General features: G+C 34.7%; 3 protein-coding genes across 5 annotated transcripts; 2 read left to right on the forward strand and 1 right to left on the reverse strand.

Moving 5' to 3' along the window:
• The first annotated feature begins 1,786 nt into the window (after positions 1-1,786).
• Positions 1,787-3,918, forward strand: LOC106340162. Of its 2 annotated transcripts, none has more exons than XM_013779024.1 (4): positions 1,787-2,009; positions 2,744-3,264; positions 3,350-3,394; positions 3,892-3,918. In XM_013779024.1, exons 1-3 carry the CDS (start codon positions 1,930-1,932, stop codon positions 3,382-3,384), a joined length of 636 nt encoding a protein of 211 aa, XP_013634478.1. In that variant the 5' UTR covers positions 1,787-1,929; the 3' UTR covers positions 3,385-3,394; positions 3,892-3,918. The 2 variants fall into 2 exon arrangements, with proteins under 2 accessions (XP_013634478.1, XP_013634477.1); XM_013779023.1 differs by lacking the exon at positions 3,892-3,918 and adding an exon at positions 3,839-3,857.
• A 2,351-nt stretch (positions 3,919-6,269) lies between these two features.
• On the forward strand, positions 6,270-7,553 carry LOC106342314 (chlorophyll a-b binding protein 8, chloroplastic). The gene is made up of 3 exons (XM_013781203.1): positions 6,270-6,530; positions 6,631-6,692; positions 6,794-7,553. The coding sequence occupies exons 1-3, from the start codon at positions 6,393-6,395 to the stop codon at positions 7,407-7,409; spliced, it is 816 nt and encodes a 271-aa protein (XP_013636657.1). The 5' UTR covers positions 6,270-6,392; the 3' UTR covers positions 7,410-7,553.
• Positions 7,361-11,120, reverse strand: LOC106342313 (MLO-like protein 6). Of its 2 annotated transcripts, none has more exons than XM_013781201.1 (14): positions 10,796-11,120; positions 10,392-10,449; positions 10,003-10,268; positions 9,777-9,896; positions 9,623-9,683; positions 9,371-9,534; positions 9,180-9,274; positions 9,041-9,090; positions 8,919-8,959; positions 8,652-8,825; positions 8,538-8,573; positions 8,385-8,452; positions 8,234-8,294; positions 7,361-8,153 (listed from the first exon to the last, which is right to left on the reverse strand). In XM_013781201.1, the coding sequence occupies exons 1-14, from the start codon at positions 10,916-10,918 to the stop codon at positions 7,713-7,715; spliced, it is 1,758 nt and encodes a 585-aa protein (XP_013636655.1). In that variant the 5' UTR covers positions 10,919-11,120; the 3' UTR covers positions 7,361-7,712. The 2 variants fall into 2 exon arrangements, with proteins under 2 accessions (XP_013636655.1, XP_013636656.1); XM_013781202.1 differs by having other exon boundaries at positions 9,780-9,896; positions 10,796-11,118.
• Between the last annotated feature and the right edge of the window lie 1,747 nt (positions 11,121-12,867).

The raw sequence follows: 12,867 nt of genomic DNA on the forward strand, positions 1-12,867 counted from the left end.
ACTTTTAAGGTATATGAAACAAAAATTGGAAGTAGCAAGTCTCTTCAATTAAAGAATAAGACAATAAAATTGTAAAAACACAAAATAAAACAAAAAATATGCACATAAAGAAAGATTTAGTAAAATAAAATCATAATATAATTTCCACAATTGATAGTGCTCAATTACACTAAAAAGTCTAACTTTAGAACATACACAGTTTTATTTACATCTTTAAACCTATTATCTAATTAAAATGATTCTAAAAAGTGTCAGCATGAAGAGTTAGAAAATATACGATAAAATATAATACATAACGTTAAAAATATATTATCACTAATCACTAAAAAATCATGTTAGTAGTAATAAAAATGAAATGACAACACATTTATTAAAACCATAGAACGACACGCAACAAGGTGTTATTTAATATACAAACTACAAATTAATATGCTCAACGCAAACACACATAAAAATAAGACATCATATTTGGATATATTTAAATAAATAATTTTAAATATATTATATTCTTAATAATTTTAAAATTACTTAAAAAGAAACTAAATTATTAAAAAATTAATATACAAATAAAACTAAAGCAATATGTTGTAACATCAAAATAATAAATTAATAAAAAATATATCATGTTAATAAAATAGATTTTAGATTTTAAAGACTTCTAATTCATGTAATATTACAAAATTCAAAATTTGTTTATTACAATTAATATTTTACCATTAAATATATTAAATAATATTCTAGATCGATATTCAATTGTCAGTTTTCAACTATTACATGTAAAAAAATATTATTAAGTACGCTTTTTTTTGAAAATGAGGTTTTATATTTTAAGTAGGTTATTGGAGTACTTTTTCTTTCCGTGAATTTATTCGAGATGAGATTCCGATCTTTTAAACTAATATAATTTATGTTCTATACATAATTATATTTTTTTATATAACTCTAAAATCTCGGACTTGATTCTTCATATTTTATTAGTTAATTATGTTACATATAATAGAAATGCTTACTATAAATTAAAAATATAAAAAAAATCAAATTTTAAAATTAGTTATTTATATAATTTAACATACAAAAATTCACATACAAATAAAAAATAATAAATGTAATAAATTTAAATATATTATCCGCGCGTAGCGTGGAAAAAGGATCTAGTTGGTTTAAAGATAGTAAAATCTAAAGTATTAACAAATTTTTTTTTTAAATACAATTTAAATTTAAAATTTTATCACTACACATTGTGCAAGAAAACACCTAATTTTTTAATATAAAACATGTGATAAATGTTATAGAGAAAATGACTAGGATAGCACTAAAAAAATTTTTTGTCACAAATATAGCCTGTAAGAATAAAAATGACCAAAATATCACTTAATGTTTTATCAAAAGAGATAAATATACACTTATACCCTAATGGTAACTTAATTTAGACATTAGGGTTTAGAGTTAAGGTTTAGGATTTAGGGTTTAGAGTTTAGGTTTTAGGGTTTAGAGTTTAGATTTAGGGTTTAGGGTTTAGGGTTGGGGAGTGGGGTTTTGGGTTTAGGGTTTAGGGTTTAGAGTTTAGGGTTTAGAGTTTAGGTTTTAGAGTTGGAGAGTGGGGTTTTGGGATAAGATTTCAAATTTTGAAAAATAAAAAAAATTTAAATTTTTCAAAAGATAAAATGCTATTTTAGTCATTTTAGTTTTTGAGGACTATTTTTGTGACATAAACTTAGAAATGTGCTATTTTGGAGATTTGCCCAAATGTTATATCCAATAGGTTCAGATGTAAAGATTCTTTTGTTCTCGTGTGGCAGATAAGAGCATCCACAACCCAGGGTTCATATGAATCCTTAACTGCAGCATTAGAATAAAAAATTAATAAAAGAGTGTGATACTGGGAAGGAGCAGTCCGGTCGAAGGGTAAACGTGCACGAGGAAACAAAAATGAAATCATTCGCGAAGAAGAGAACAAAAAAAGAGGAAAGGCGACGGTTTATGCGATTCGATCTCCTCGAGCCATCAAGGTAAATCAATGTCTTTCTACAACGATTTGTGATTTTTATTAGGTTTCTTCTTCTCTATGTTCTTGTGTAGGGATCGGTTGTGGGATTTGAAACGATTTGGGGATTTTTTCGTTTCTAATTAGGGTTTCATTTTCACTGGAATTAGGAATTTTTGGGTTCTTGTCGATCGATTTCTGTATATCTTCTTCTCTTTTTTTGAAAGAGTGAATCTATTAGGATTTCTAAACGATTTGGGGGTAAAGGGATTAGGGTTTCAAATCGAATTGGGTTCAATCGATATGGGTTTCAATCGATATGGGTTTCAATCGATTAGGAGGCTGTGATTATCTTCTTCTCTTACATCATCTGCGATTAGGACCGCGTGATTATCTTCTTGTATGTGATTGTGGCTCTGTGAATATCTTCCTCTGTTACATTATATGAGATTGTTTTCTTCTCTAACATTATCTTGTTCTCTTACATTACAATCGTCTCTGTGATTTTCTTCTTCTCTTACCATTACGAGCATGTGATTATGTGATTGTCTTGCTCTCTTACCATTCTTCTCATAGTTTAGTATTACTCCGGTGTGATCTTAATTAGTTAATGTTTTGAATTCTTTAGTTTTTGAAAATGTATTTCAAACTCTTTATAAGTCAGATTATTTTTTGGAGAAGAAGGTCGATTGAATATGTGAACCGTTTAAATGTTTTTCATGTGTCATGTCTAATTTGTATCTTTTATATCTGTTTCAGGTTAAGGAAAATGAGACAAGACTACAGCTACACCCAGCCTTCTTCATCTGAGGACTCCTCCCTCGATATAACTTCTCTTCTTCAAGCAGAAGCTGATATCTACGCGGATGAAGCGCAGAGCATGCATAACATCCCCGAGCCGTATCACTACCCTCGACAACCCGAAGCTAACGATGGAATCCCGGAGACTTGCTACTGTGGTGCTGACCCTGTTGTTGCTGCATCGTACACAAGCAAAGACCCAGGCCGAAGGTATTTCACGTGTGAGAACGCCGATGATGGAGACTGCCACATCTGGAAATGGTGGGATGTAGCCGTAATGGAAGAGATGTCTGACTTTCAGAGACAACTTAGGGAGGTTAAGTCTCAACATAACGAGAGTGAGCAGAAGCTGGTTAAGGTAGAGGAGACGGTGTCAGAGTTATCTAAGAAGATCTCAGGGATTAAAGAGATGTTCCTATTGGCTGTTTGTGTCCTGCTGAGTTTGTTCATCGTAATCTTTATGGTGTTCATGTTGGGTGGTGAGTTTGTTTCCCTTTTTCTTTTCATATTATAATCTCGATTTTTTATAAAACTTTTGACTGCTTTTTATTCATATTTGTTTAGGAAAAGCTACGGAGGTTGAAAAGGCGAGGGTCTGAGCTTTGAAAGGTAATGAACAAACTACTTCCTTGAATTTGTTAAAATCATTTTCGCATACTCTAGTATAGCTGTAAATATTTCTAACTCCGGACTTAACTAGAAATTAGAGTGATATTGATAGAAATGGTAAATGGCATTAAGTGATATAGCTGTAAATTTTTTAAACCGTTGAGATTTGATTTGTGTTAAATGAAACTTAATTGCTACCTTCCTAACTCCTCTGAGTTGATAGGTGTTTAATGTTAAATAGTTAGTACTTCTCCCTGTAAAGTCTTTGTTGCAAGCAGAGTCTTTATTGTTGAACTACGTCTTTCTTAACTCCTCTGAGTTAAATGCTACTGAGTCGTCTGTAGTTATAGTTTACTTAAGCCTCTGTCTTTGTTTAGGAGTGAGTCGTCTTTAGTATTCTCCCACCATGGATAACACTTCTAGTTTTGTGAACCTACTAAATAGCCAAAACTCTTTCGATCTTCATTCACCCGACCCTGATTTGTTCTCTACCCAAGGAGTAGATGAGTCTACCGTTAGTCAGAGGAGGAAATGGACACCAGCAGAGGATAAAATCCTTATTGGTGCTTGGCTAAACACCAGTAAGGACGCCATCGTCAGCAACGAGCAGAAAGCTGGTGCTTTCTGGCAGAGGATTACCCAGTACTACAACTCAAGCCCTCTCCTCGTTGGGACAACACCAAGGGAGCTTATATATAGAAATGAGTTAGAAATGAGTTAGAAATTTACAAATTTCAATTTACAAATTTTCATTAGTTATAAATATATAGAAATGAGTTAGAAATGAGTTAGAAATTTACAAATTTCAATTTACAAATTTTCATTAGTTATAAATATATAGAAATGAGTTAGAAATGAGTTAGAAATTTACAAATTTCAATTTACAAATTTTCATTAGTTATAAATATATAGAAATGAGTTAGAAATGAGTTAGAAATTTACAAATTTCAATTTACAAATTTTCATTAGTTATAAATATATAGAAATGAGTTAGAAATGAGTTAGAAATTTACAAATTTCAATTTACAAATTTTCATTAGTTATAAATATATAGAAATGAGTTAGAAATGAGTTAGAAATTTACAAATTTCAATTTACAAATTTTCATTAGTTATAAATATATAGAAATGAGTTAGAAATGAGTTAGAAATTTACAAATTTCAATTTACAAATTTTCATTAGTTATAAATATATAGAAATGAGTTTAGATTCTACTTCTCTAACGAACTTCATTTTCACATATTATATTGAAGGTCGGTTTCCGAAAATGTCATCATCATCATCAGATGAACTCGAAGAAAGATTAGAAGAAGCTTTCGACGGTATATTTCAAAATATACACGACGACATAGTCGCCGGCAGAAGAAAGAAGAAAGGACAACGTACTTACATAGAACGCAACCGTGAAGAAGGACACATCCGTTTATGGAATGACTACTTTAGCGAAGAACCGACATTTCCGAGATATTTATTCAGGCGTCGTTTCCGCATGAACAAGGACTTATTCATGCGTATAGTCTATCGTCTCTCAGAGGAGTTTCGATTCTTTCAACAGAGAAGAGATGCAACCGGGAGGGATGGTCTCTCTCCACTGCAAAAATGTACGGCTGCAATTCGTCTCCTTGCTTATGGTTCAGCTGCTGACTCGGTTGACGAATATCTTCGACTTGGTGAAAGCACCGCACTTTCCTGTCTAGATAATTTTACTGAAGGAATTATTCGGTTATTTGGAGATGAGTATCTACGAAGACCCACGTCGGAGGATCTTCAACGACTACTCGATATTGGAGAGAAACGTGGATTTCCTGGGATGGTTGGAAGCATTGATTGTATGCATTGGGAGTGGAAAAATTGCCCAACCGAATGGAAAGGACAATACACACGTGGATCGGGAAAACCGACAATTGTCTTAGAGGAAGTAGCTTCTCAAGATCTTTGGATTTGGCATGCTTTCTTTGGTCCTCCAGGTACGTTAAACGATCTTAATGTCCTCGATCGGTCCCCGTTTTTTATGACATTTTGGAAGGTCGAGCTCCAAGGGTCCGGTACGTCGTCAACGGACACCAGTATGATTTGGCGTACTACCTCACCGACGGTATATATCCAAAGTGGCCTACCTTTATCCAATCCATCTCTATTCCTCAAGGTCCAAAGGACGTGTTATTTGCAGAACATCAAGAAGCCGCCAGAAAAGATGTCGAGCGTGCATTTGGAGTCTTGCAAGCTCGTTTTGCAATTGTTAGAAACCCGGCCAGCTCTTTTATGGGACAAGGCGAAGATAGGGCAGATTATGCGAGCATGTATCATACTACACAATATGATTGTCGAAGATGAACGGGATGGATACACTCAGTACAATACAACTGAATTTGAAGAAGGAGAGACATCAAGAAGTTCACAAGTGGATATGTCCTATAGTACCGAGATGCCTTCAAATCTCGGGAACATGCTTGGGATTCGGAATCATCTCCGCGAGAGGCGTATACATGATCAATTGAAAATCGATTTAATTGAAAATGTTTGGACTAAATTTGGTGATGAATATTGAATTATGTTATGTTTATTGTATTTCATGTAATAAATAAAATTTTCAATTTTACATGTTTTAAAATTTAATATTATTTTATTCGTAAAGATTCTTAAATGAGTATCACCATTGGACTATCATTTTCTAAAAGAGTCCTTAACTATTATAAAAAATATATATATATATATATACTACTCCTAATGACTCCAATGGTGAATCCACCATTGGAGATGCTCTAACGAATAACACGTAAACAAAATCTCTTATCCAACTCATGTTGCCACGTGGGCAGATATAGTTGGTGAAGCAGGTACTAATCTAATCTGAGTAAAACCAGTTGGCTATTTCAAAACCACAAGTAGTTCTGATGGACCGTGTTCCTTGTACTCTTAACCCTTCCCTGCAGAGCATTACTGAACAATCATCGTCTCTTGGTGACAGAAGAGAGGAGTTCAAGGAACAGAGCAAAAAATGGCAGCACAAGCACTTGTGTCATCTTCACTCACCTCCTCTGTTCAGACAGCTAGACAGATATTCGGCTCAAAACCAGCTGTGTCTGTGAGGAAGACTTCCTTTGTTGTTAAAGCTGCTTCAACTCCACCTGTCAAGGTTCATGATACTCTATAGTTTTTTTTCACAAATCTCTCTCCCTCTATATCTGTGTGTACTGAATAATCTGATCGTGGATTTGTGTGTGTTTTGGTTTCAGCAAGGAGCAAACAGGCAATTGTGGTTTGCATCATCACAGAGTCTTTCTTACTTGGATGGCAGGTAATTCCAAAGATTTAATTTCTTTAAGCATTATGATCTTCCCAAACATGTAGACTTTACAGAAAACGATTAGTAACTGCGGAGATGTTTTGATTCTGCAGCTTACCTGGCGACTTTGGATTCGACCCGCTTGGTCTTTCAGACCCAGAGGGTACTGGAGGGTTCATCGAGCCAAGATGGTTAGCTTACGGAGAGATCATCAACGGGCGGTTCGCTATGTTGGGCGCAGCTGGAGCTATTGCACCTGAGATTCTAGGAAAGGCCGGTCTGATTCCAGCAGACACTGCTCTTCCCTGGTTTCAAACCGGTGTGATTCCACCTGCAGGAACATACAGCTACTGGGCAGACCCTTACACCCTCTTTGTCCTCGAGATGGCTTTGATGGGATTTGCTGAGCACAGGAGGTTGCAGGACTGGTACAACCCAGGCTCTATGGGTAAACAGTACTTCTTGGGTTTAGAGAAAGGTTTTGCCGGTTCAGGTGACCCGGCTTACCCCGGTGGACCTTTTTTCAACCCTCTTGGGTTTGGGAAAGACGAGAAGTCGATGAAGGAGTTGAAACTCAAGGAGGTCAAGAACGGTAGACTGGCAATGCTGGCCATCCTAGGCTACTTTGTGCAGGGACTAGTTACCGGTGTGGGGCCTTACCAAAACCTTCTTGATCATTTGGCTGATCCAGTCAACAACAATGTCTTGACCAGCCTCAAGTTCCACTGAGATGATATATCATCGTATCATCTCATGGTGTTTTATGTTGATGTCCATCCTCTTGTATCCTACAATCTTGTTTCTTTCGTGCTGTAACACCCTGTGTAAACAAATTCGTATTTTGTTAGAAATGACCATTTCAATTGACAAGTACAACTTCTAGGGACTAAATGGTGGTGATAAAGCTATATAAACGAGAAATAATTATGTATAAATAAGGTGAAATGTACATAAGAACATTGTTTCCATATAAGCTTGAAAACATATTAACAAATCATCACTAGTAATCAATTTTTTTTTTATAAATAAAAATCATCGCTTAAATGAAAAATCCCTTAAGCTAATAGTACTAATCTCATGCTGAGTTCTTATTATTCCAGGTCCAGCAGGAAGCTCCACAGCTGAAGGCTTCTTCTTCTCTGAGTCTTCTTCCCTAAACCTAGAATGATACTTTATCGAAGAAGAAGAAGGTTCTTGTTGAGACTCAACATCCCACGTATCGAAGTCAGAGTTTCTCCTCGGAGACAGCGAGTTGGCGAAGCTTTCATCGGCGCTTCTGCTTCGTTTGTGGACGTTGCGGAGGAGATGAATCGGAGAAGAATCGTGGGTAGGTGTAGCTGGACGGCTAGAGAAAGGCGTCGTTGACTCTGAAGTTCTTCCATGTTTGATCTGCTTCTTAGCTGTGTGATGCCAACTCTTTAAAGCTACTGCTACTCTCTCGTTGAACACTGTCGGTTTCATCTTCGAACCCATCTAAACAGAATTCCACCAAACTCAAAACGTTTAGATTCACTCTTTGCTTAGTTATTATGTCTTTTGTGTGTGTGACTTACCTGAGTAACAAGAGCGTAAAGAGGAAGAGTAACGTAGCTGCAAAGAAACTGTACAATAAGTCTGCAATTTCAATAGAGAAGGAAGAAAGATGTTAGTTTGATGTTTTCTCTCTGTTTCTATAATTGGTTAAAGCTTTACGCTGTTACTTACCCAATTGAAATTCTGATGACCACATCTACAGTACTTTTGTGGAAACAGTTCTTAATCCCAAACTCATACTGCAGAAATAGCAAAATGTGATGTCAACTGATGGATGCTTGAGAAATTGGTAGTGGAGAATATGGAATTGCTTTGCTTGCTTACCGTACTCCACGCAAAGAACGCTAGTTGAAACGCATTCTGTTAATTGTTAAACATGTTTAGTTTTGTAGTTGTAAGAAGGAAGGAAAATAGATCGTGAAGGTATATGTATAGTACCGTGAAAAGGACTAAGTGAACGAGGAAGAGAATGAAACGTGGACGACCGAACCAGAAAAGATGATCACCGGGCTGAACAAGCGGCATGCCTTTCACTATCTCTCCTTTCTCTTGGATTAGAAGTCCTAGTTTTGTTATTATCACTTGAAGTTTTGTTCCAACTATAAGTATCACCTGCAGTTTGTTTAATACATTGGTTCATGTAAAAAAAAAAAAAACCGAAACCAAAAGAAATGTTTCTTTGTATATAATGTTTTTGTTGCTTACAACTAAGGGAATGAATGGTTGCCAGAGGTAAGAATTCAATCCTGTTTATAGAGCAAATATATTAGTTTATTGACTGTTGTATAGGAAATATAAATGTAGCAATGTCTTGAAAATGAGTGTACCGTGTGTGGTTGTGAGGAGGAATAGCACAGCGATAAACCAGATCACAGGGCTGTAAGATATAAGCAAATGAATCATCAGGCTAAGAAGTAATCAGTAACTGATTTAGAGTTTGTTAAATACTACTAATTAGTCCCAAACCTGATTTCGACGATGGTTTTGAAGTCTTCCTCTAATGATCTTTGAATGTACTTCCGGAAATCGAACCTCGCGTCACTCCCAGGAGCCAAATGTGCCTGAAGAAGGAGCATTTTCGCAATATGAACTTTGTCTTGAGAGATAAGCTTTTTTCAAACAATGAAAAAAATACTAGAAATCAAAAAAGGTTTTACCATGATGAAACCATGTCTCAATGTTAAGTAATCAACTCTGGTAACAGACCCAAAGAACTGTCTGAAGAAACATGCAATCCAAAGCGTAATAGTCGATTTGCTCCAGAAGTTCAGATGTCTACGCCCGAAAGATGTATCCCTCGCAAACCTAAACCTCTCAGGATCTGCATTACATTTGAAAAGATGCCTAGTTAAAGCTACACATTCAGTGTCATTTCCAAGCTCGTAAGCTATACGTATATACAAATATACCATGTGAATACTGATATTCGATTGTCTTTGTCTCCTCTTCCCACCTCTTCCACCTTCTCATCTGAGTTACAGAAAGAAACATTAAAACAAAACATATTTTAGCGAAAAGAAGCAAAATCTCAACCGGTTTTGAACACATTGTGGATGTACTTACTACCTTGATCTTTCCCAAAGCATAAGTAACAATACAGTAGATCACATGACAAACGGCCAAAACAAAGATGAATATATGCAGCTGATGCATACCGTAGGACGATACAAAAGCCACTTTTCCCTGGTAACAAAACATTAGAAGAGTCATCTGTCAGAAACTGAAGAAGGGTATATGCATTAATGGGTTTTAGTGAAATTGATTTTTAAAAATAAAATGAGTTTTTTACCTTCTCTGCACATTTGTCATAGCCTTTGGTAGCCAAACTCCTCCGAGGAATGAAAGATTCGACTAGTTCGAGAAGCTTTCGACCAGAGTTTTCTTCATCTCCTTCGTCATTTCCCGTATCTTTGTTCTTAGGTGGATACTCTTTCAACTCTTCGGATTTACTGCAAGGGCGCATTGATGCTGCGATGCTCTCGGAGATGCAAATTTGTGATATATAGTTTTGTCCAATTGTTAGCAGCAGTGATATGAATCCCATCAGCATAAGCTCTGCAAGTTTTACATTTAATAAAATACACACGAAAGAAGACTATAAGCTCTATACTTAAATAAATCTTATGTGAGGGAAATAATATATTTATTCTAAACTAATACACTGAGCTTTTTTTTTACCTGCTTTGACCTTTTCAAGAGCTTCATACAGAGCTTTTTTATTCTTCCTTTTAAAACACTGTCGTAAGTTGATGGATAAACAGAGCATGGATTATGTTTAGTTTTAGAAACAGAGCACCACTATGAAATCAACGCAAAGACAATAAAAAAAAAACGTAAATCCCTTTTGGATTTTGGCAGTTTCGAACATAAATTACTTTTAATCTATGAGATCAGGTTTGAATTTTGGAATGTTGAAGAACTAAACAGGCTCAGAAACAGAGCAAGAAGTTGATACAGAGAATCAAGAAGAACTAAACAAACTCAGAAAGATATCAAGAAGAAGAAACAGAGAAGCAAGAACAACTAAAATGTCACAGAAACGGAGAATCAAGATTGAAGAAGAAGTTCAAAAGGAAACTTACGGTTCCTAATTTGTGAATCAGTTTCTCAATGACAATTGAAATTAGAAGCAAGAAGAAGCAAACCACGGCGACCGCCCACGTGGAAGTCTGCTGTAGCGTTCTTTCATCAACCTTATCAGCCATTAGAGCTCACAGAACAACCTCAAGCTAATAAACCTTCCTTTGGAAAGTTTTCTCCCCGTAAACACTATCTAATATAGTATACTTTCCAAAGAATTAAAAATTAAGAAACGCACTTTTATAGTATTCCTTTTGTTTGTTTGTTTGTTTGTTTATTTGCAATCATGAAAATACGTCTTTATGACATAATATAAACAGAGAGACGAAGGTGAACGAAGACGACCGGCGAGTTGTCATTTCTTGAAATGTTCAAAGGTTTTGACTTTGAAACCATTATTATGACTTTTTCAATAACATCCCGTGTGTATTGTTGAGTTCTTCATTAATGTTATCAGACTTTCAGTATAACAACTTATCCTTCTGCATGTGTTTCTTTTGTTTTAAGTGTGAATTAATTATTCACATCTAGATGCAATCGAAAAGAAAGATTCAGTTAAAATTGCCGACAAAAAAATGATTACTCAATTTTTTTGTAAAATCTGAAAATGTTCGGAATTCATATACTGTATTATTTTCACATATTAACGAAAACTCAGAAATGGCTGACCAGTTTTGTAGTCATAGCTACAGTAGCTAATTGCAATTATCAAAGATCAGTCCTTGAGATTTTGGAAGTTATACACAATTTATTTAAAAAAATATTATATTTTAATAGTATTAGAAATTATAAAATTTGTGTATATTAAATTTTAGACTTTTGAAAGTTAACCCTAATGTTTTATTAGGTTATGTTAATGATATTTATAAACAGAGGTCTATTAAAGACAAAAACAACACAAAAAAAAAGAAGCAAAGAACCCTACCTTTTTATCTGACAGAACCGTGGGCTTCTGTAGTACATAACAAAATATCTAAAGATTGAAAATCTGTTTTTTTTTTCTTTTTGAAGACAGATTGAAAATCTGTTCAAAAGATACTTTCAAACTTCATCAGCCAATTGTTTCCCAAGTAATAACGGTCGTTGCTACGTAACAATTATTTTAAAACGTCGAGGTGATCAATGCAATCCCAGGTCAAGGCATTAAATAAACTTTTATGGAAATGTTGAATTTATCTGCTTCTGAAAATGTTGACTGTAGGTTATTATAGAGATGTTGACCAAAATGGTTAGTTATGGAGATTGAAAACCAACCCAAATTTTTTTTTTTTGGATTGCATATTGTTAGTACGCATACGGATATGGTGAAGCCGTGAAAGATAAACTAACAAAGTAGCATCGGTTGGTGAAAAAAAACGTAGCATCGGCAATACATAAATATCAGTGGTTGCAGTCAACAACGATCAGTGGAGAAACATTAAGGGCGTCATATGATTTTTCAGTGGAGAATGTTTGCTCGATAGAAAAATGGCAATTTTGGTCAGTACTTGCCTGTTACATGGTGGAGAAGACTTTGGAATCTTTTCTCTTCTACCGGAATCAAGAAGATGAGATTTGATGGAAAATAGTGGAGGATACTAAAAAGCTTCTACCGGAATCAAGAAGATGAGATTTGATGGAAAATAGTGGAGGATACTAAAAAGCTTCTACCGGAATCAAGAAGATGAGATTTGATGGAAAATAGTGGAGGATACTAAAAAGGAATTAATTCCGTGTGTCACATAGTAAGGAATCAGACGGTAATTATCAATGTCAATGGGGAAAAATAGATAATGACTACAACAAAACAAATTATCTTTTGATGCAGAAGTGTTTGGGATTGATGAAGATGTAACAGATGAATCGCATTTAATGATTTTATAAATGAAAAAAGTAAATAACAACCAAAAACAAAATTATATAAGACGGAGAACAAAAATGAATAGAATTAGCTAATCAGTTTATTCTGGGGATGAGTTAGTTAGCATCATGTTAATAGTTTTTTAATTTCAAATTCTTCTTAAAAATGTATTTGTGTATATGTTATATTATTACATGTGTTAAACTTGCCGAAAAATATATAACTTGAACTTGT

The sequence above is a fragment of the Brassica oleracea genome, chromosome C4 (assembly GCF_000695525.1).
Source record: "Brassica oleracea var. oleracea cultivar TO1000 chromosome C4, BOL, whole genome shotgun sequence".
In the NCBI taxonomy this organism is placed as follows: Eukaryota; Viridiplantae; Streptophyta; class Magnoliopsida; order Brassicales; family Brassicaceae; genus Brassica; species Brassica oleracea.

What these genes read in the sequence shown, in the direction of transcription:
- LOC106340162 (XM_013779024.1), top strand. Translation starts at nt 1,930, where the DNA reads ATGAAATCATTCGCGAAGAAGAGAACAAAAAAAGAGGAAAGGCGACGG. An exon ending in GATCTCCTCGAGCCATCAAG is followed by an intron (nt 2,010 to 2,743) that starts GTAAATCAATGT and finishes TATCTGTTTCAG; the next exon opens with GTTAAGGAAAATGAGACAAG. An exon ending in TATGGTGTTCATGTTGGGTG is followed by an intron (nt 3,265 to 3,349) that starts GTGAGTTTGTTT and finishes ATATTTGTTTAG; the next exon opens with GAAAAGCTACGGAGGTTGAA.
- LOC106342314 (XM_013781203.1), top strand. Translation starts at nt 6,393, where the DNA reads ATGGCAGCACAAGCACTTGTGTCATCTTCACTCACCTCCTCTGTTCAG. An exon ending in CTTCAACTCCACCTGTCAAG is followed by an intron (nt 6,531 to 6,630) that starts GTTCATGATACT and finishes TTTTGGTTTCAG; the next exon opens with CAAGGAGCAAACAGGCAATT. An exon ending in CTTTCTTACTTGGATGGCAG is followed by an intron (nt 6,693 to 6,793) that starts GTAATTCCAAAG and finishes TTGATTCTGCAG; the next exon opens with CTTACCTGGCGACTTTGGAT.
- LOC106342313 (XM_013781201.1), bottom strand. Translation starts at nt 10,918, where the DNA reads ATGGCTGATAAGGTTGATGAAAGAACGCTACAGCAGACTTCCACGTGG. An exon ending in TTCACTTAGTCCTTTTCACG is followed by an intron (nt 8,574 to 8,651) that starts GTACTATACATA and finishes AACAATTAACAG; the next exon opens with AATGCGTTTCAACTAGCGTT. An exon ending in TTTACGCTCTTGTTACTCAG is followed by an intron (nt 8,154 to 8,233) that starts GTAAGTCACACA and finishes AATTCTGTTTAG; the next exon opens with ATGGGTTCGAAGATGAAACC.